Here is a 12,698-nt window from a genome sequence, read left to right as displayed (position 1 = left end):
CCAAGTCAACTGATCATTGTAAACTGTTTGTAACTAAAATGCTAAGCGAGTCAACGGTTAAAGAAGGGAAAAACTTGAGATCAGCAATAATATCACAATCATCTTTTCCAACTCAAGTCTTTATTCCAAATTATGCTCATGCCGTTTACGAAAAAAATTTCCACAATTGGGATACAAGTTGCATGTTACAAAGACATGACATAACTAAGAAAGTATAGCCATCACATCTGAAGCTCTGAGGGCAATGTAGTTGGAACCATCTTTGCCCTTGAAGTCGTTACCAGCATACTTGGAGTAAAGAACTGTGCTTCCGGTCGATATTGGTAGTGGGGTAACGCTACCTTCCTCGTCTAGGGAACCCGGTCCAACTGCTATCACCTGCCACAAATTGAAGAGGAGAATGTATTATTATAACTGGAGTTTGAACTAAGAAATACATCAATCGACTAAGGAAGTCTCAGATTAGACATAATTATCACATGTGCACTTACCGTGCCGATAGAAGGCTTCTCTTTGGTGGTCTCGGTTAACAACAACCCTCCAGCTGTTTTCTCCTCTGCCTCAGCAACCTAAACTCATAAAGTTCAAAACAGAAGTTATAACTGTTCTTGCGGGCAGAAACAATATTAAGTTGGTGAAGGTAAGCACTTGAGACAAACCTTAATAAAGACTCGGTCATTCAAAGGTTTAAGATCTTTGATGTCATCTGTCTCAAGAATGCCAACAATATCATCTTCCTTGAGAATGAGATGCTTCACATCATTGAATTCGACCTCAGTTCCTGCGTATTTGGAGTAAATAATTTGTGCTCCAGTCTGATTCAGGAGAAAGAAGGAAGGCATTTCATATAAGTTTATCAGCAAACAACAAAGCAGACCAAAAAAAAAAAAAGGCTTGAAGGATAGTGAGGCTTACAGGGACAGTGATATCAATTTTGTTTTTCCCAATAGTTCTTCCTTCACCCACAGCAACGACTTCACCTCCTTGAGGTTTTGATTGAGCTGTGGATGGAAGTAAGATACCTCCTAGAGTCTTCTCCTCTGCCTCCTTGATCTTCACCAACAGACGATCCCCCAATGGCTTTATCGTAGTATACTGTAGATAACCAGAACGAAACAGAGAAATTAATACTCAAAACCAAACGAGAAGAAACATATCCAGATGTCCCACAAGTCACCATTAAGATACAAACCAAACTTGCAAAAGAAAAGCTAGAAGCATCTAAAGTACAGTTTCTTTCTACATGACCAGATATGATTGTATGACACACAAGACGAATGGCCAAAACAATCAAAATGAATTGGTTAGGCATACAAACATCAATATAAAATTTAGATGAGTTCCACATAGAAACAGCCCCAACTTACCAAACAACAATAAGAATCCACAAAAAGAAACGAGAGCAAGTACCTTAGGAGCAACAACAGAAGCAGCTCTGACAACAAAACGACGGAACTGGTTCTGCCTAAGGGTCCCTGGTTTCAAAGAAGAAAACTTGACACTTGAAGCTCTTAGACCTTCTAGCGAGGCTAAGCTCCTAGCTGACACAGTCACTGGTGAGGCTGTAAGTTGCGTAGCCGCCATTTCTGCTATCCATCCATCCAACAAACACACACATAAACTCTAAATTAGTAGGAAATGAGACATAGAAAACAGAAAATGAAGATTACTCCCAGATTCACAAAACTTTTCCGCAAAAAACCAACCACTACAGAGCAAACCCAATTACTTTATCCGCTTAAAGTTCGAACCTTTGAATTCAATTAACGTAGTAAACCTTTTCTATAATCCTAATAAGAGAGTGAAGAGCAAGAGTGGGTAAGTAAAGGAGAAGAGAGTGATGATACCTTGTTTGTTGAGGATAAGGAAAAAAAAAAAAAAGGTTGAGACTTTCGGAGGATAAAAACCCTAAAAATTGCAGTAGAGAGAGAGAGAGATAGACTAAAAAACACACATGACTCCACCCTTTTTATTTCAGCTAGCGTTTCTAGAACGCTCTACCGGGTGGGTTTTTTTAGTCTCTTATACCGGGTTCGGGTCGGGTCTTTTACCTAATCCTCTTGCCACACTTTCTGAATTTTCTAGATTAGTAAAATCATTTCGAGAATTATTAATAATAGATCAAAAACAACATCTTTTGAATTAGGAGAATATTTGCCTTTAGCTAAGAGGATCATTTTTCAAATAAATAATCGATCTCATTTGTTATCACCTAACTCATTAACATCAATATTTTTTTTCCCCAAAAATCTTTGGAATGAATTTTAAATAAGGGCAACATATAATAGACAAAAAAAACTTATTAGAATGCAAATGAGTTCTATGCTTAGGATACAAAGAAAAAGAAAAAAAAAAAAAATATATATATATATATATATATATACAATTTTGATGGTAATATATAGTCTAATAGAATTTGTGTATAAATATACCGAAATATATATGGTCAATGTTAGTGTTAGAAAATGTGATAAGCGAATTCTTGTGAAGGATATGTATTGTAGTGTCGTTGTTTATTAAAAAAAGGTCATAGAAATAAACCCAGCTGAAGGGAAAATATTTATTTAAAAGAAAATTTTATTCAGATCATAATATTTATTTCCACAATCCTAAATCCATCTAAAAAACCTGATAGATTAAAAACAAGTACGACATTATTTAACGGATTGATCTAAAATTATTTTAAGAAAAATTATTGCAATGACTAGCTATCTAGCTAGAGCTAAGATCTAAATCTAGCACTCCAATTCCACGGCCAATATTTTAGGTGAATCTCCACAGTCCAAAGTAGAGCCAAACGTGTCGGAAGACACATCGATAGTGCAGTTGGCTTTCCCAACACACTTTTCAGCCACGGTCTTCACTGCATCCTTGTCTCCGTGGCACGTACCAACCGCAAATGACCCACAATGCCCCACCGGATTTCCAAAGCTCGCGAATTTAACGGCTGAAATTGGCCTGTCATGGCAGGACAACTCCACTTTGTTGTGTTCATGAGCCCTAGCACAAACCGTTCCGACCACGACTGTCTTGAAGTTCACCATGGACGGGTTACCACCCATTTCTTCGAATAGAGTGATTGTGTTGTGTCCGCTCGCGTTCAAGAACGATCGTGGAACATGGTACCTACAAGAGTTCGGTTTGATGAAAATAATTATTAATGAAAACGTTATTGATTATATAATAAGTCAAAACTTTTTTGATTAAAATAATAAAAGAACAGTTGTTACCTTCTTTGAGTTGGTTTGCCGCACATAAAAGCGCATTTGTCGCTACCATACTCCCCACGGTAGTCACATTCATCTTTGCAACCATCGTCACTAGAGTTAAAGCTCGGCCAGTAACGTCCAATGCTCTGACCGTTGATCCAAGCCTCACCTTTCCCGAGACCATTAAAGTCCACAATCACTGGATTTTTACCACGAGGAGCCTTGAAATGTGCCTGGAGATGTAACAATTCATTGTAAGAGGAACCGTTCATTTTGCAGAATCAAATGAATTTTCATAGAAAGTTTTAATTAATACTGACCTTGTACCATGTCAGCATCCGACCAGTAGCAAGCTTTTGGTTTGCCCATTTGAGGTGACCAACGGATTTCGTGCTGAAAAGTTTGTTGTTGTATCCATTCATACCAATCTTGTAGTCCCATTGATGTTTTGATAGATCCTTCTCGATAGTTTCCTCTCCTTTGTATCCCACCAAGGACACAGGACCATTGATTCCAGTTGGGCTACTCGGAAAGAAAGGTCCATAATTCTAAAACATAAGAGACGACCACAATTTCAGTTGTCACAAGATATTTTGGACAAAAATTATCATAAAAAGCTATGGCTTCACATGTTACCTGTAGTCCAACGGAAACACTGAGAAGTGAAATGTGATTAGTTCCGTGAACGGGATTGATCTTCCTCTCAAATCTGTAATCGAATTTCCCGTTCTTTACGAACTCGTTACCGATGTATTTTCCATTGACGTAAGCATGAAGAACAGGGGCATTGCTGTGAACCCGTAGCGTCATGTTTCGGCTCCAGAGTGGATCTTTCTTGTCGAGATGAACCCTAATTAAAATCCCATATCAAAACCATATATAGTACACGAATCACTTAGAAATTAGAACAAGACAATCATTACAAGATATTGTTGGTCTAGGTATATAGATATACCTAGTCATGTACCAAAGATAGTCACTAGCATCATTTGTAACGTCTTTTTGGTCTACAAGACCTTTGGCAATGAGATCGCCGCTGCCTTTAAGAATGCTCTTCTGAGCGGACTCCGGTCTCCAGGTCCATTGCAGCATCTGTGGCTTACTAGAGTCATCGGTCATTATTGATGTTTGAGTGTTCACTTTTGCAGTGTTGTAAGCCTCTTTATCGCAGTCGGGAAGAACACTCACGGACCAAGCCGGTACGTGGTAGTCTTTCCCTTTGAAGTTGACTAAAGCATCCGCAGTTGCGTTCACATTACCGATGAAACAGCTGGATCCTTCCTTTGTTGTGTAAATCGTCGCCTTTTTAGAGATACAACAAACATGTTAACTACTGATAGCGTCAACTATGTAAAATATAAGGAAACAGAACCGGGTCTAACCTTGATGGAGTTGCCAAGATCGATTCTTGAAATATTGCCATAAGTCAGTGGTTTTTCCATGGATTTTAACACTGTGTGGAGCTGTTTCAAGTGACCCCATTTCGGCTGGTTCAAGTTACCTGAAAATATATATATAAGTCAACACCGTATTTTTCCAACATTTTGAAGCGATTTGTGTATCTATATAAGAAAAATGTGAAGTTGTATATACCGTATTCATCAAGGGGAGCATGGTAATCATATGAAGTGGTGATGTATGGACCTCCAGCGACTCTTCCAAAGTTAGTACCACCATGGTACTGTAATATGTCATATCAAAAAATCAATCAATAAAAAGTTAAAAGAGACTGGTTACCATTAATAATGAATACAAAGGAGCTGATTCTGACCATGTAATAGTTCTGGAAAGTTCCTCCAGTTTGGAAAAATCTAGCAACTGAAAAAGCAAGATCCTCAGCGGTTCTATAAGGATGTTTGCCTCCCCAATTTTTGAACCATCCGGTCCAATTCTCTGTCCACATCTTTGGGCTGCTCGGGTTGGTTGGTTCGTACTCGTCACAGTAGAATCCATTGCACGTCTCGATCATAGGCTTAGGAGCGTTGGGTTGTTGGCACATAAGCCATGGAACACCGATGTCTAGAGAGTTAGCCATATTGGCACACCAATCAATATAGGCCTTACCCTCTGCTCCATACGATGAGATCACGTTCCCATACTCGTTCTCAATCTACATTATAACCGAACAAGTTAAAAAAACCTGCTTTATATAGATAGAGGAAGAACATATATGAGCATCAAAAACGTTACGAAAAATATCCAGTTTATTTAAATTTAAAGCCTGATTCTGAGTCCAATGGGCTAGCCCATTAGCTAAAGGACCGTTAAACTCAGCCATAACATCATCATCTTTAGAAATTAAAAATGCATACCTGAGCTAGAATGATTGGACCACCTTGTGACGCAAAGAGCTTCTCGGCCTTCATCATCTCTACTATCTTTGTAGTAAAGTTTTGCATTTCATTCTGCATAAAAAGATATTCACGAAAACATTCATTATAAAAGAAAAAAAAATAAAAAATCCGAAAATACATAAGAGTTATCTAATTAAAGTTTGGGTTATACCATGAAACTAGGGTTAACCGTTCTAAATTCCATGTTGGGCATATTGTGCAGCCATACTGGAAAGCCTCCATAATTCCATTCTGCGCAAACATAAGGTCCAATGCGAAGAACGGAGTAGAGACCCGCGCTTTGGATGGTTTTGATGAATCGAACAATATCTAGATGCCCCGAGAAATCGTATTGTCTTTGTTTTGGTTCATGTACGTTCCAAAAAACGTACGTCTCTATTGCGTCTAAGCCACCGTCTTTGGCTTTGTTGATCAGATCAGGCCACATCTGCAACCAAAACCCACGAAGCATTAGACATGGATATACCCATTACTTGTGGATGAAGAAACATATTAAAAAAAAGTGAAAGTAGTTACATCAGCAGTGCTTCGTGGATAATGAATGGAGCCTGAAATTAGGATTCGGCGTTGTCCATTAATGGTGATAGCTCGTTCATCGTGAGAGACAATGGTCGAGTTAGCCAAAGGGAATGATGAAGTGATGAGGATAAAGATCAATGATAAGAGACAAGAGAAGTACTGTTTCATTTTCATAGCCTAGTAGCTTACTGTTGGGTTTCTACGAGAGAAAATGTGCTTTCGAAGGGTTTTGGGTGAACTATATTTATAGTAGTTTGGATGGAACAGTAACCTAATACCTTTTTTTTAGATTAGTTTGTTTAATATTTCAATTAAATCGATTTTTAGGATTGACTAGATAAACAAATATATAAAACGTTTCTTTAAAAATTTATTCTATCATTTCAATTTTATTACTTATTCAAATCTCAGACATCATTTTCGGTACTTTGTTTTGGATAAAGCCGTTGGTATTAGTTTTTGATATTAAAAACTAATATTTGGTTTTCTGAACCTAAAAACAAAAATAGAATTCAAGGTTTTACATTGAATATTTATGCGAAAAATTGTCGAATAGAGCTGATGTGTTTTTTTTTTCGTGAACTAGATTTATATGTATAATTTACTTGAATGGAGCGGTGAAAATGATTAATGAGTTATCCAATATCTTAATTATATTCATTAGCTTCCTTAGCATGGACTAGGTTGTAGGAATAAAACAAAAACTTAAAACAAAATTATCTAATTATAGATTTTCAGGATTTGTAGAATTTATTAGCTAGTTATTTTCACTAATTGACTAGGTTTTTATTCATTTGGATAAGGGGATTGACTAGGTTAAAATCTTTTTAGATAATGTTTAACGAACGATTAGGGATAAGAAAAAAAAAAGATTTTTATTTTCTTGGATAAAGTTTGGACAAACAATGTTTGGAAAGTTATACTCTTGCCTCTTGGTTAAGACTTGAAGTTTAACTTCAAAAAATGAGGCAGAAAACAAATAGAGTTTGCAAGAAGTTACAAATATTTTTTCCTGATAAAATGTCTTACATATGAGAAAGTGAGAGTAACTCATTCACATATAAGTTATATAACACATGGTGATGAGAGTTACTTTAAAAATAAAATGTAACTCATTCACTTATAAGTAATATATAACCCATGGTGATGAGAATTACTTTGAAAGGATAAAAAGAAAAACTAATATTTTCTCAATTCCTCTTAATTAATTGCAAGCATATCACTTAATCAGTTAATCTCTATCATATTGAATTGAGAAAATTGAACAGTCTCATAAGGATTCTTGATGATAATAAGATGTAGAAAGTTACGGAACAAAAAAAATCCGTAACCCATAATAAACTGGAAAATGGTTTGATATTGATTAACCGGGAGAGAATTGTTGGTTTAGGATCCAAATTTTGGGTTAAACTCCGAAGGATATATATATATTTTTTTTTTCAATTTCTAATGTTATATAGAGCCTGGTTTTACTTAGAGGATTTTTAAAATACCGTACGTTGTTATATAAATTGTGTGAAGAAGATTCTAATACTTACCTAAATACCCAAGAAACTAAAATTGTGAGGCATTTTTTTTTCTGAATTGAACCGTGAGTCATTTTTACTAGAAGCTCAAACAAATGTTTCTTTCCCATCACACAAACGTTGTTGATGGACATCGTTTATGATTTTGACGTACGTTTTTGTAGACGGAGGCTTTTTTTTTATCTTTTGAAAGTTACGTTTTAAATGCATAAAAAATAGTTGAGAGAGTTTTATATATACTTACCAGATTGAAATTTGAAGAAGTTCTTTTTCGGTTAGATCCATTGCTTGATGTATAAACAAAAACAAACCTTACTTTTTTTGTAAAGAAATTGCTGTTTTTTAAAATCCTAAGATCCGTGATCATGTTTATGCATTTAATTTATATATTATTAAAACAACTAATTTTTATATATTTGTTTTATTTATTCTGCTAAAAATACACATATAGAGGGGGATTTTTAATGGGAAATTTATTAATACTGCCATTAGAAATGTCAAACGGACATGTCCACGTCCGAACGGACTGACCGTGACGGTTCCGTATTTTCAGTGATCCACCGTGGACAGGTCTGCCATGGGTGGCGGACGACGTATCACTGCCCATGCCCGCTCCGTCTAGCTTTGCAGACTAACGGGCATGCCCGCGGGCTTTGACATCTTGTAACGAGTCGTGGGTTCTTGTGGAGTTCTTCCGTTTCTTGTTTGGATCGCCGCTGTTAGAACTGTCGTCGAAAGTTTCAGAGATTGAAGCCATCTTCGTGTGACCTCAGTAGCAAAGAAGTAACTGAAACGGAGACTAAATTCAATTTTTGAAAGAAGCTGTTACTTTATGTATTATTTTTTTGTTCTTGCTTCTCTTGTAATGAAACCATAGTTAATACGTAAATGCTCTCTTATGAAAAGAAAAATATTATAAAATAACTCTCTGGTCTACCAGTTCGATTACGTAGAGATTGAAATCCAATAATTACGAACCAGATATGTCACATGTAGAATATGTAGTGCAGATCAATGATAAAGAAAAAATAGAGATTGATGTTTAAACTGGAATTGAAATCAAGAAAGTACTTAAACTGAAAAATTAAACCAAAGTATTAAACTGAAATGGAAAACTGAAAACAGAAATCTCAAGGTGAAGATGTCTCTTCAACCAAATCAAGCTTCATCATCAACAATTGACTGGAAAGAAGGTAATGTCTCATCTTCATCAAATTCTTCATCCACCGCTACATATGGCAAAGTAATAGAAGAAGGTCAAGGTAAATATATATCACTTAAAAGTTACACAATCAATACCAAATTATGAAAATTGTTTGCTTATCATTTTCATATGCTTCAAAACCTTTTAACCAACTGCGGCAACATATTAGTGCTTGAACATTTTTTGGGAGAAGACGGCTTCTGTACTTGTTCAAAACTCGAGTTCCAATACTAAACGAAGATTCAGATGCTACTGTTGTGATTGGTATACTAAGGAGGTTGCAAGCCATTGACGCCAGTTCTCCATACCGTTGAGAGTTATCTTTCCAATATTTTAAAATATCCAAACTCTCATACTCTATCATGTCTATCGGCGGATCATCTAGATATATTTCTAAAGAAGACTTTCCACTAGTAACAACAGTTTGTTTGCGGAAGTTAATAAAATCCTGAAAATGTATAAAACCATTTTAGTATCCAAACAAAAGAAATTAACAAGACATCAATTTTCAAACCACATCATAGCCTACGTAAACCACAAAAACTGAGAATTAGTTTACCTAAAAGTCTTGTTCAAAAAAAAAAAAAGTTTACGTAAAAGTCATAAACCACAAAAACTGAGAATTAGTCATAAACCACAAAAAGTCTACGTAATTAAAGTTTCAAATCGAAACTGAGAATTAGTTTTTATAGCCTAAGAGAGTGAGAATTTGAATACTTACATCATAGTTACCAAAACTCCCTTTTTCCTTCATTCTCATCAGTTTGATGATTAGTTTCACGTGTCTCTATAGAAGTTGATGTGAAAATGGACTTATTCTCATAAGATTCAAAAAGAGTAGCAAGCTTACCACACAAATGTTTAATCTTTATCTGAGCATAACCCTTGTCGTTCTTTTCAAAACAATAATTGACCAGTGTTAGCTTCAACCTTGGATCAAACACTGTTGTCATTGCAAAAACATCACTAACCTCTTCCCAATACTTATCAAACATTTCTCTCATTGGAACAATCATACTTCTGATGACTTCATCTTGATTCTGTGAATTCGATATCAACCCATTGTTGATATTCCAAACTTGCATGAAATACAAGTTTGAAGTTGGATATGTTGAACCTGAGATCATATTAGTGATTTCATCAAAAGGCTCCAAAAACTCACAAATTTGCTTCAATCGGTGCCATTCAGCTTCTGTAGGGTGAAACTTGTAGTTTCTCCCATCAATGACTTTGAGATTACCAAAGGCAGCTCGATACTTGAGAGCCCTATCAAGCATCTTGTATGTTGAATTCCATCTAGTTTTCACATCCATAATCAAGTCCGCTTTCAACTGTAGACCAACCACTTCAACACATTTTCCAAACAATATCTCACGTTTTTCAGAAGCTTGAACATATTTGATACTCTCTATGATCTTTTCCAATGTATCATCTATATCTTTCAGGCCAATCTGAACAATGATGTTGAGAATATGTGTTGTGCATCGCACATGAAAATAGTCTCCTCCACACAACAAATCATTCCGCAACATAAGCTGAGATTTCAGAATATCTTGTGTTGTGTCATTGTTAGTAGCATTGTCTAACGTGATGGACAACACTTTTTTCTCAATTCCCCAATCCTTACACTTCTCTAGAATCTCCATTGCTATGTGCATACCTGAATGTGGAGGCGGAGAAGCATAAAAAACAATTATCTTGCTGTTTAATTTCCAGTTCCTTTCAACATAATGTGCTGTTAGACACATGTAGCCCTCATGAGTGATTGCAGTCCACAAATCAGAAGTGAAGCTAATCCTCCCTGGAAAGTGAGCTAATACTCTCTTTAAATTCTCTGCCTCATTCTCATAGAACTTGTAAACGTCTGCTGCAGCTGTGTTCCGGCTTATAAACTTCACATCTGCATTCAAATACTTTCAAACTGATCTAACTCTCTCATATTCAACATAGGCAAATGGGAGATCATGTTGAATGATACACTTAGCTACCATTTCGCGAAAAACCATATGATCTATCTTCCTAACTTGTAACTTTGCTTCAGAATTGAGCATCACCTTACTAATATCAGCATTACTAAGCCGAACCTTACAAGTTTCCATATGACGATTGTAAGAATGTGTACCGTTCTTGTGTGAATTGTAGGCGTAATCCCTCTTGCAGTGATTGCATTCAGCTCTGTCTTGAAGTTTTCCATTAATAGTCTTCTTAAACACTGTAAAATGCTCCCAACAATTTGTATACTGCTTTCTCTTTGTCGGTTCTGTTGATGTTGCTTTCCCTTTTCCTTTATCTCCTACGACATTATCATGTAGATCATCATCATCATCAATATCAATTGCAGCTCTTTTTCCAGATTTAGAGGATCGATCTCCATCAAACTTATTCTGCTTTTTCTTCTTCGGTTGTGTTGATGTTGTCTTTCCTTTCTCCTGTTCAACATCTTCGTCATCAATATGAATTGGTGCTCTCTTACGAGAATTAGATGGCTCTGCTCCATCAAACATGCATTGTTCTTCTTCAGCGTTTGCAGCATCAATTACTCTTTGAGACTCTAAGTCTATTGATCTCACATCATAAGAGTCATGTGAGTCCTTTTAAAAAAATACAACGGTTAATCAAACAGTTAAAGACTTGAATCTCAGATCACAAGAGTGTAAAAGATAGAGGTTTTGATAAGTAGACAAAAAAGAACGAGTTTAAATCAATATATAACTTACCATTACGATTCACAATTCAGAGCTCTAAGACTTTGAGGACTGGAGTCGTATGTCACGAGACTCTCATGAGATCATATATGTGGATATTCTTAGGTCAATCTTTTCTAATTATGCTAAACTATTTAGGGTTTTCAGCTTTTATACAAACTCTAAACGACTAAATCTTCTAATATCTAATTGGTATTTACTAATAATTACTAAATGTTTTTATTAACTTTCAAAGCTTCTAGATGTGTTCGCAGGGTTTGGTTTACCTTGTTGGAAACCTTGCTGTACTCCGCGTTGGCCTGCAGCTGCAGATGTGGCATTCTCACGAGGTACAACAAGTGGAAGTTCTGAAGGTTTCGTAGAGCTCCCGTAACAAGTGCAGAGGCACACCATAGTTCCTAAACAGACAATAAGAATATTAGTAAGTCCAAGAACAAAGAGTCTTCTACCAAGTCTGTTGGAGTAGAGATGTACAAGGATAGTGTTCTTTGGAGCCAAAGAAGTCAATAATTAGCAATATAATGGAAGACACACATTTGGATGCACACAAGATAATTGATGATTCGGAACCAGTTTGCAGTCCCTCAAAGATCGACTCGTATGAAGACCTTTCCTTGGGATTTAGCTCCAGAATTCTTCATCTAAGTTATTGGAAATTGAGTAAGATTTGCAATGGAGGTGATTTCAGGCCAATCAGATGTGCGTGTAAAGAGTTATACCTGTTTGAGTGAATGTATATCCAGCCAGAGTGAAGACTGGAGCCACATGACAAAAGGATCGACCATTTGGTCGATCGTGTGATCGATCAGCTCATCCGCAGACTTGAGCGGACTTCAGACTTCAATAATCGACCATTTGGATCAGAGAGCAAACAGTAGCACTAAAAATCTATTACACCAGTCTTCTTGAATCTCAAACAGAAACATACATTACAATGAAAAACAACATAAGCAACTTACTAAGTGAATCTCCATAAGCTCGAACCAAGTTTGCTCATTCAGCCTCTCGAATTCTGCTTCTCTAAAGTGATCCCAAGAGGACGAATTTGACCAAATGCCAGAGACTGAGCATAAGAACCAAACACATATTGAGAAGGAGCACTAAACTGATCTTTGAGCTTGAATGCTTGATAAATAAACCGTAGCTGGATAAAACTAGCCTCTACTGCTGAAAGCATGATA

The 12,698-nt window shown here is 36.2% G+C and overlaps 2 protein-coding genes and 1 pseudogene across 4 annotated transcripts; all 3 read right to left on the bottom strand.

Moving 5' to 3' along the window:
- Positions 1-103: 103 nt before the first annotated feature.
- On the bottom strand, positions 104-2,067 carry LOC104706423 (20 kDa chaperonin, chloroplastic). 3 transcript variants are annotated; one of them, XM_010422616.3, is made up of 6 exons: positions 1,848-2,067; positions 1,411-1,586; positions 916-1,095; positions 660-815; positions 492-569; positions 104-378 (listed from the first exon to the last, which is right to left on the bottom strand). In XM_010422616.3, the coding sequence occupies exons 2-6, from the start codon at positions 1,582-1,584 to the stop codon at positions 205-207; spliced, it is 762 nt and encodes a 253-aa protein (XP_010420918.1). In that variant the 5' UTR covers positions 1,585-1,586; positions 1,848-2,067; the 3' UTR covers positions 104-204. The 3 variants fall into 3 exon arrangements, with proteins under 3 accessions (XP_010420918.1, XP_010420919.1, XP_087318234.1); XM_010422617.3 differs by having other exon boundaries at positions 1,411-1,589; positions 1,848-1,997; XM_087462108.1 differs by having other exon boundaries at positions 1,752-1,943.
- A 492-nt stretch (positions 2,068-2,559) lies between these two features.
- On the bottom strand, positions 2,560-6,300 carry LOC104706422 (beta-galactosidase 7). The gene is made up of 11 exons (XM_019229208.2): positions 6,080-6,300; positions 5,715-5,990; positions 5,522-5,614; positions 4,981-5,319; positions 4,803-4,890; positions 4,592-4,710; positions 4,165-4,511; positions 3,846-4,059; positions 3,530-3,757; positions 3,231-3,442; positions 2,560-3,126 (listed from the first exon to the last, which is right to left on the bottom strand). Exons 1-11 carry the CDS (start codon positions 6,254-6,256, stop codon positions 2,736-2,738), a joined length of 2,484 nt encoding a protein of 827 aa, XP_019084753.2. The 5' UTR covers positions 6,257-6,300; the 3' UTR covers positions 2,560-2,735.
- Positions 6,301-8,684: 2,384 nt separating this feature from the next.
- Positions 8,685-12,158, bottom strand: LOC104709254 (zinc finger BED domain-containing protein RICESLEEPER 2-like; annotated as a pseudogene).
- Positions 12,159-12,698: the final 540 nt, after the last annotated feature.

Source organism: Camelina sativa, chromosome 8 (assembly GCF_030686135.1).
Source record: "Camelina sativa cultivar CO46 ecotype springtype chromosome 8, ASM3068613v1".
NCBI lineage: Eukaryota > Viridiplantae > Streptophyta > Magnoliopsida > Brassicales > Brassicaceae > Camelina > Camelina sativa.
This window is presented reverse-complemented; position numbering and strand designations above follow the sequence as displayed.

What these genes read in the sequence shown, in the direction of transcription:
- LOC104706423 (XM_010422616.3), bottom strand. Translation starts at nt 1,584, where the DNA reads ATGGCGGCTACGCAACTTACAGCCTCACCAGTGACTGTGTCAGCTAGG. An exon ending in AAATTGATATCACTGTCCCT is followed by an intron (nt 816 to 915) that starts GTAAGCCTCACT and finishes CTCCTGAATCAG; the next exon opens with ACTGGAGCACAAATTATTTA. An exon ending in AGAAGCCTTCTATCGGCACG is followed by an intron (nt 379 to 491) that starts GTAAGTGCACAT and finishes AATTTGTGGCAG; the next exon opens with GTGATAGCAGTTGGACCGGG.
- LOC104706422 (XM_019229208.2), bottom strand. Translation starts at nt 6,256, where the DNA reads ATGAAAATGAAACAGTACTTCTCTTGTCTCTTATCATTGATCTTTATC. An exon ending in TGCTCCCCTTGATGAATACG is followed by an intron (nt 4,711 to 4,802) that starts GTATATACAACT and finishes ATATATTTTCAG; the next exon opens with GTAACTTGAACCAGCCGAAA. An exon ending in GTGTTTCCGTTGGACTACAG is followed by an intron (nt 3,758 to 3,845) that starts GTAACATGTGAA and finishes CTTATGTTTTAG; the next exon opens with AATTATGGACCTTTCTTTCC.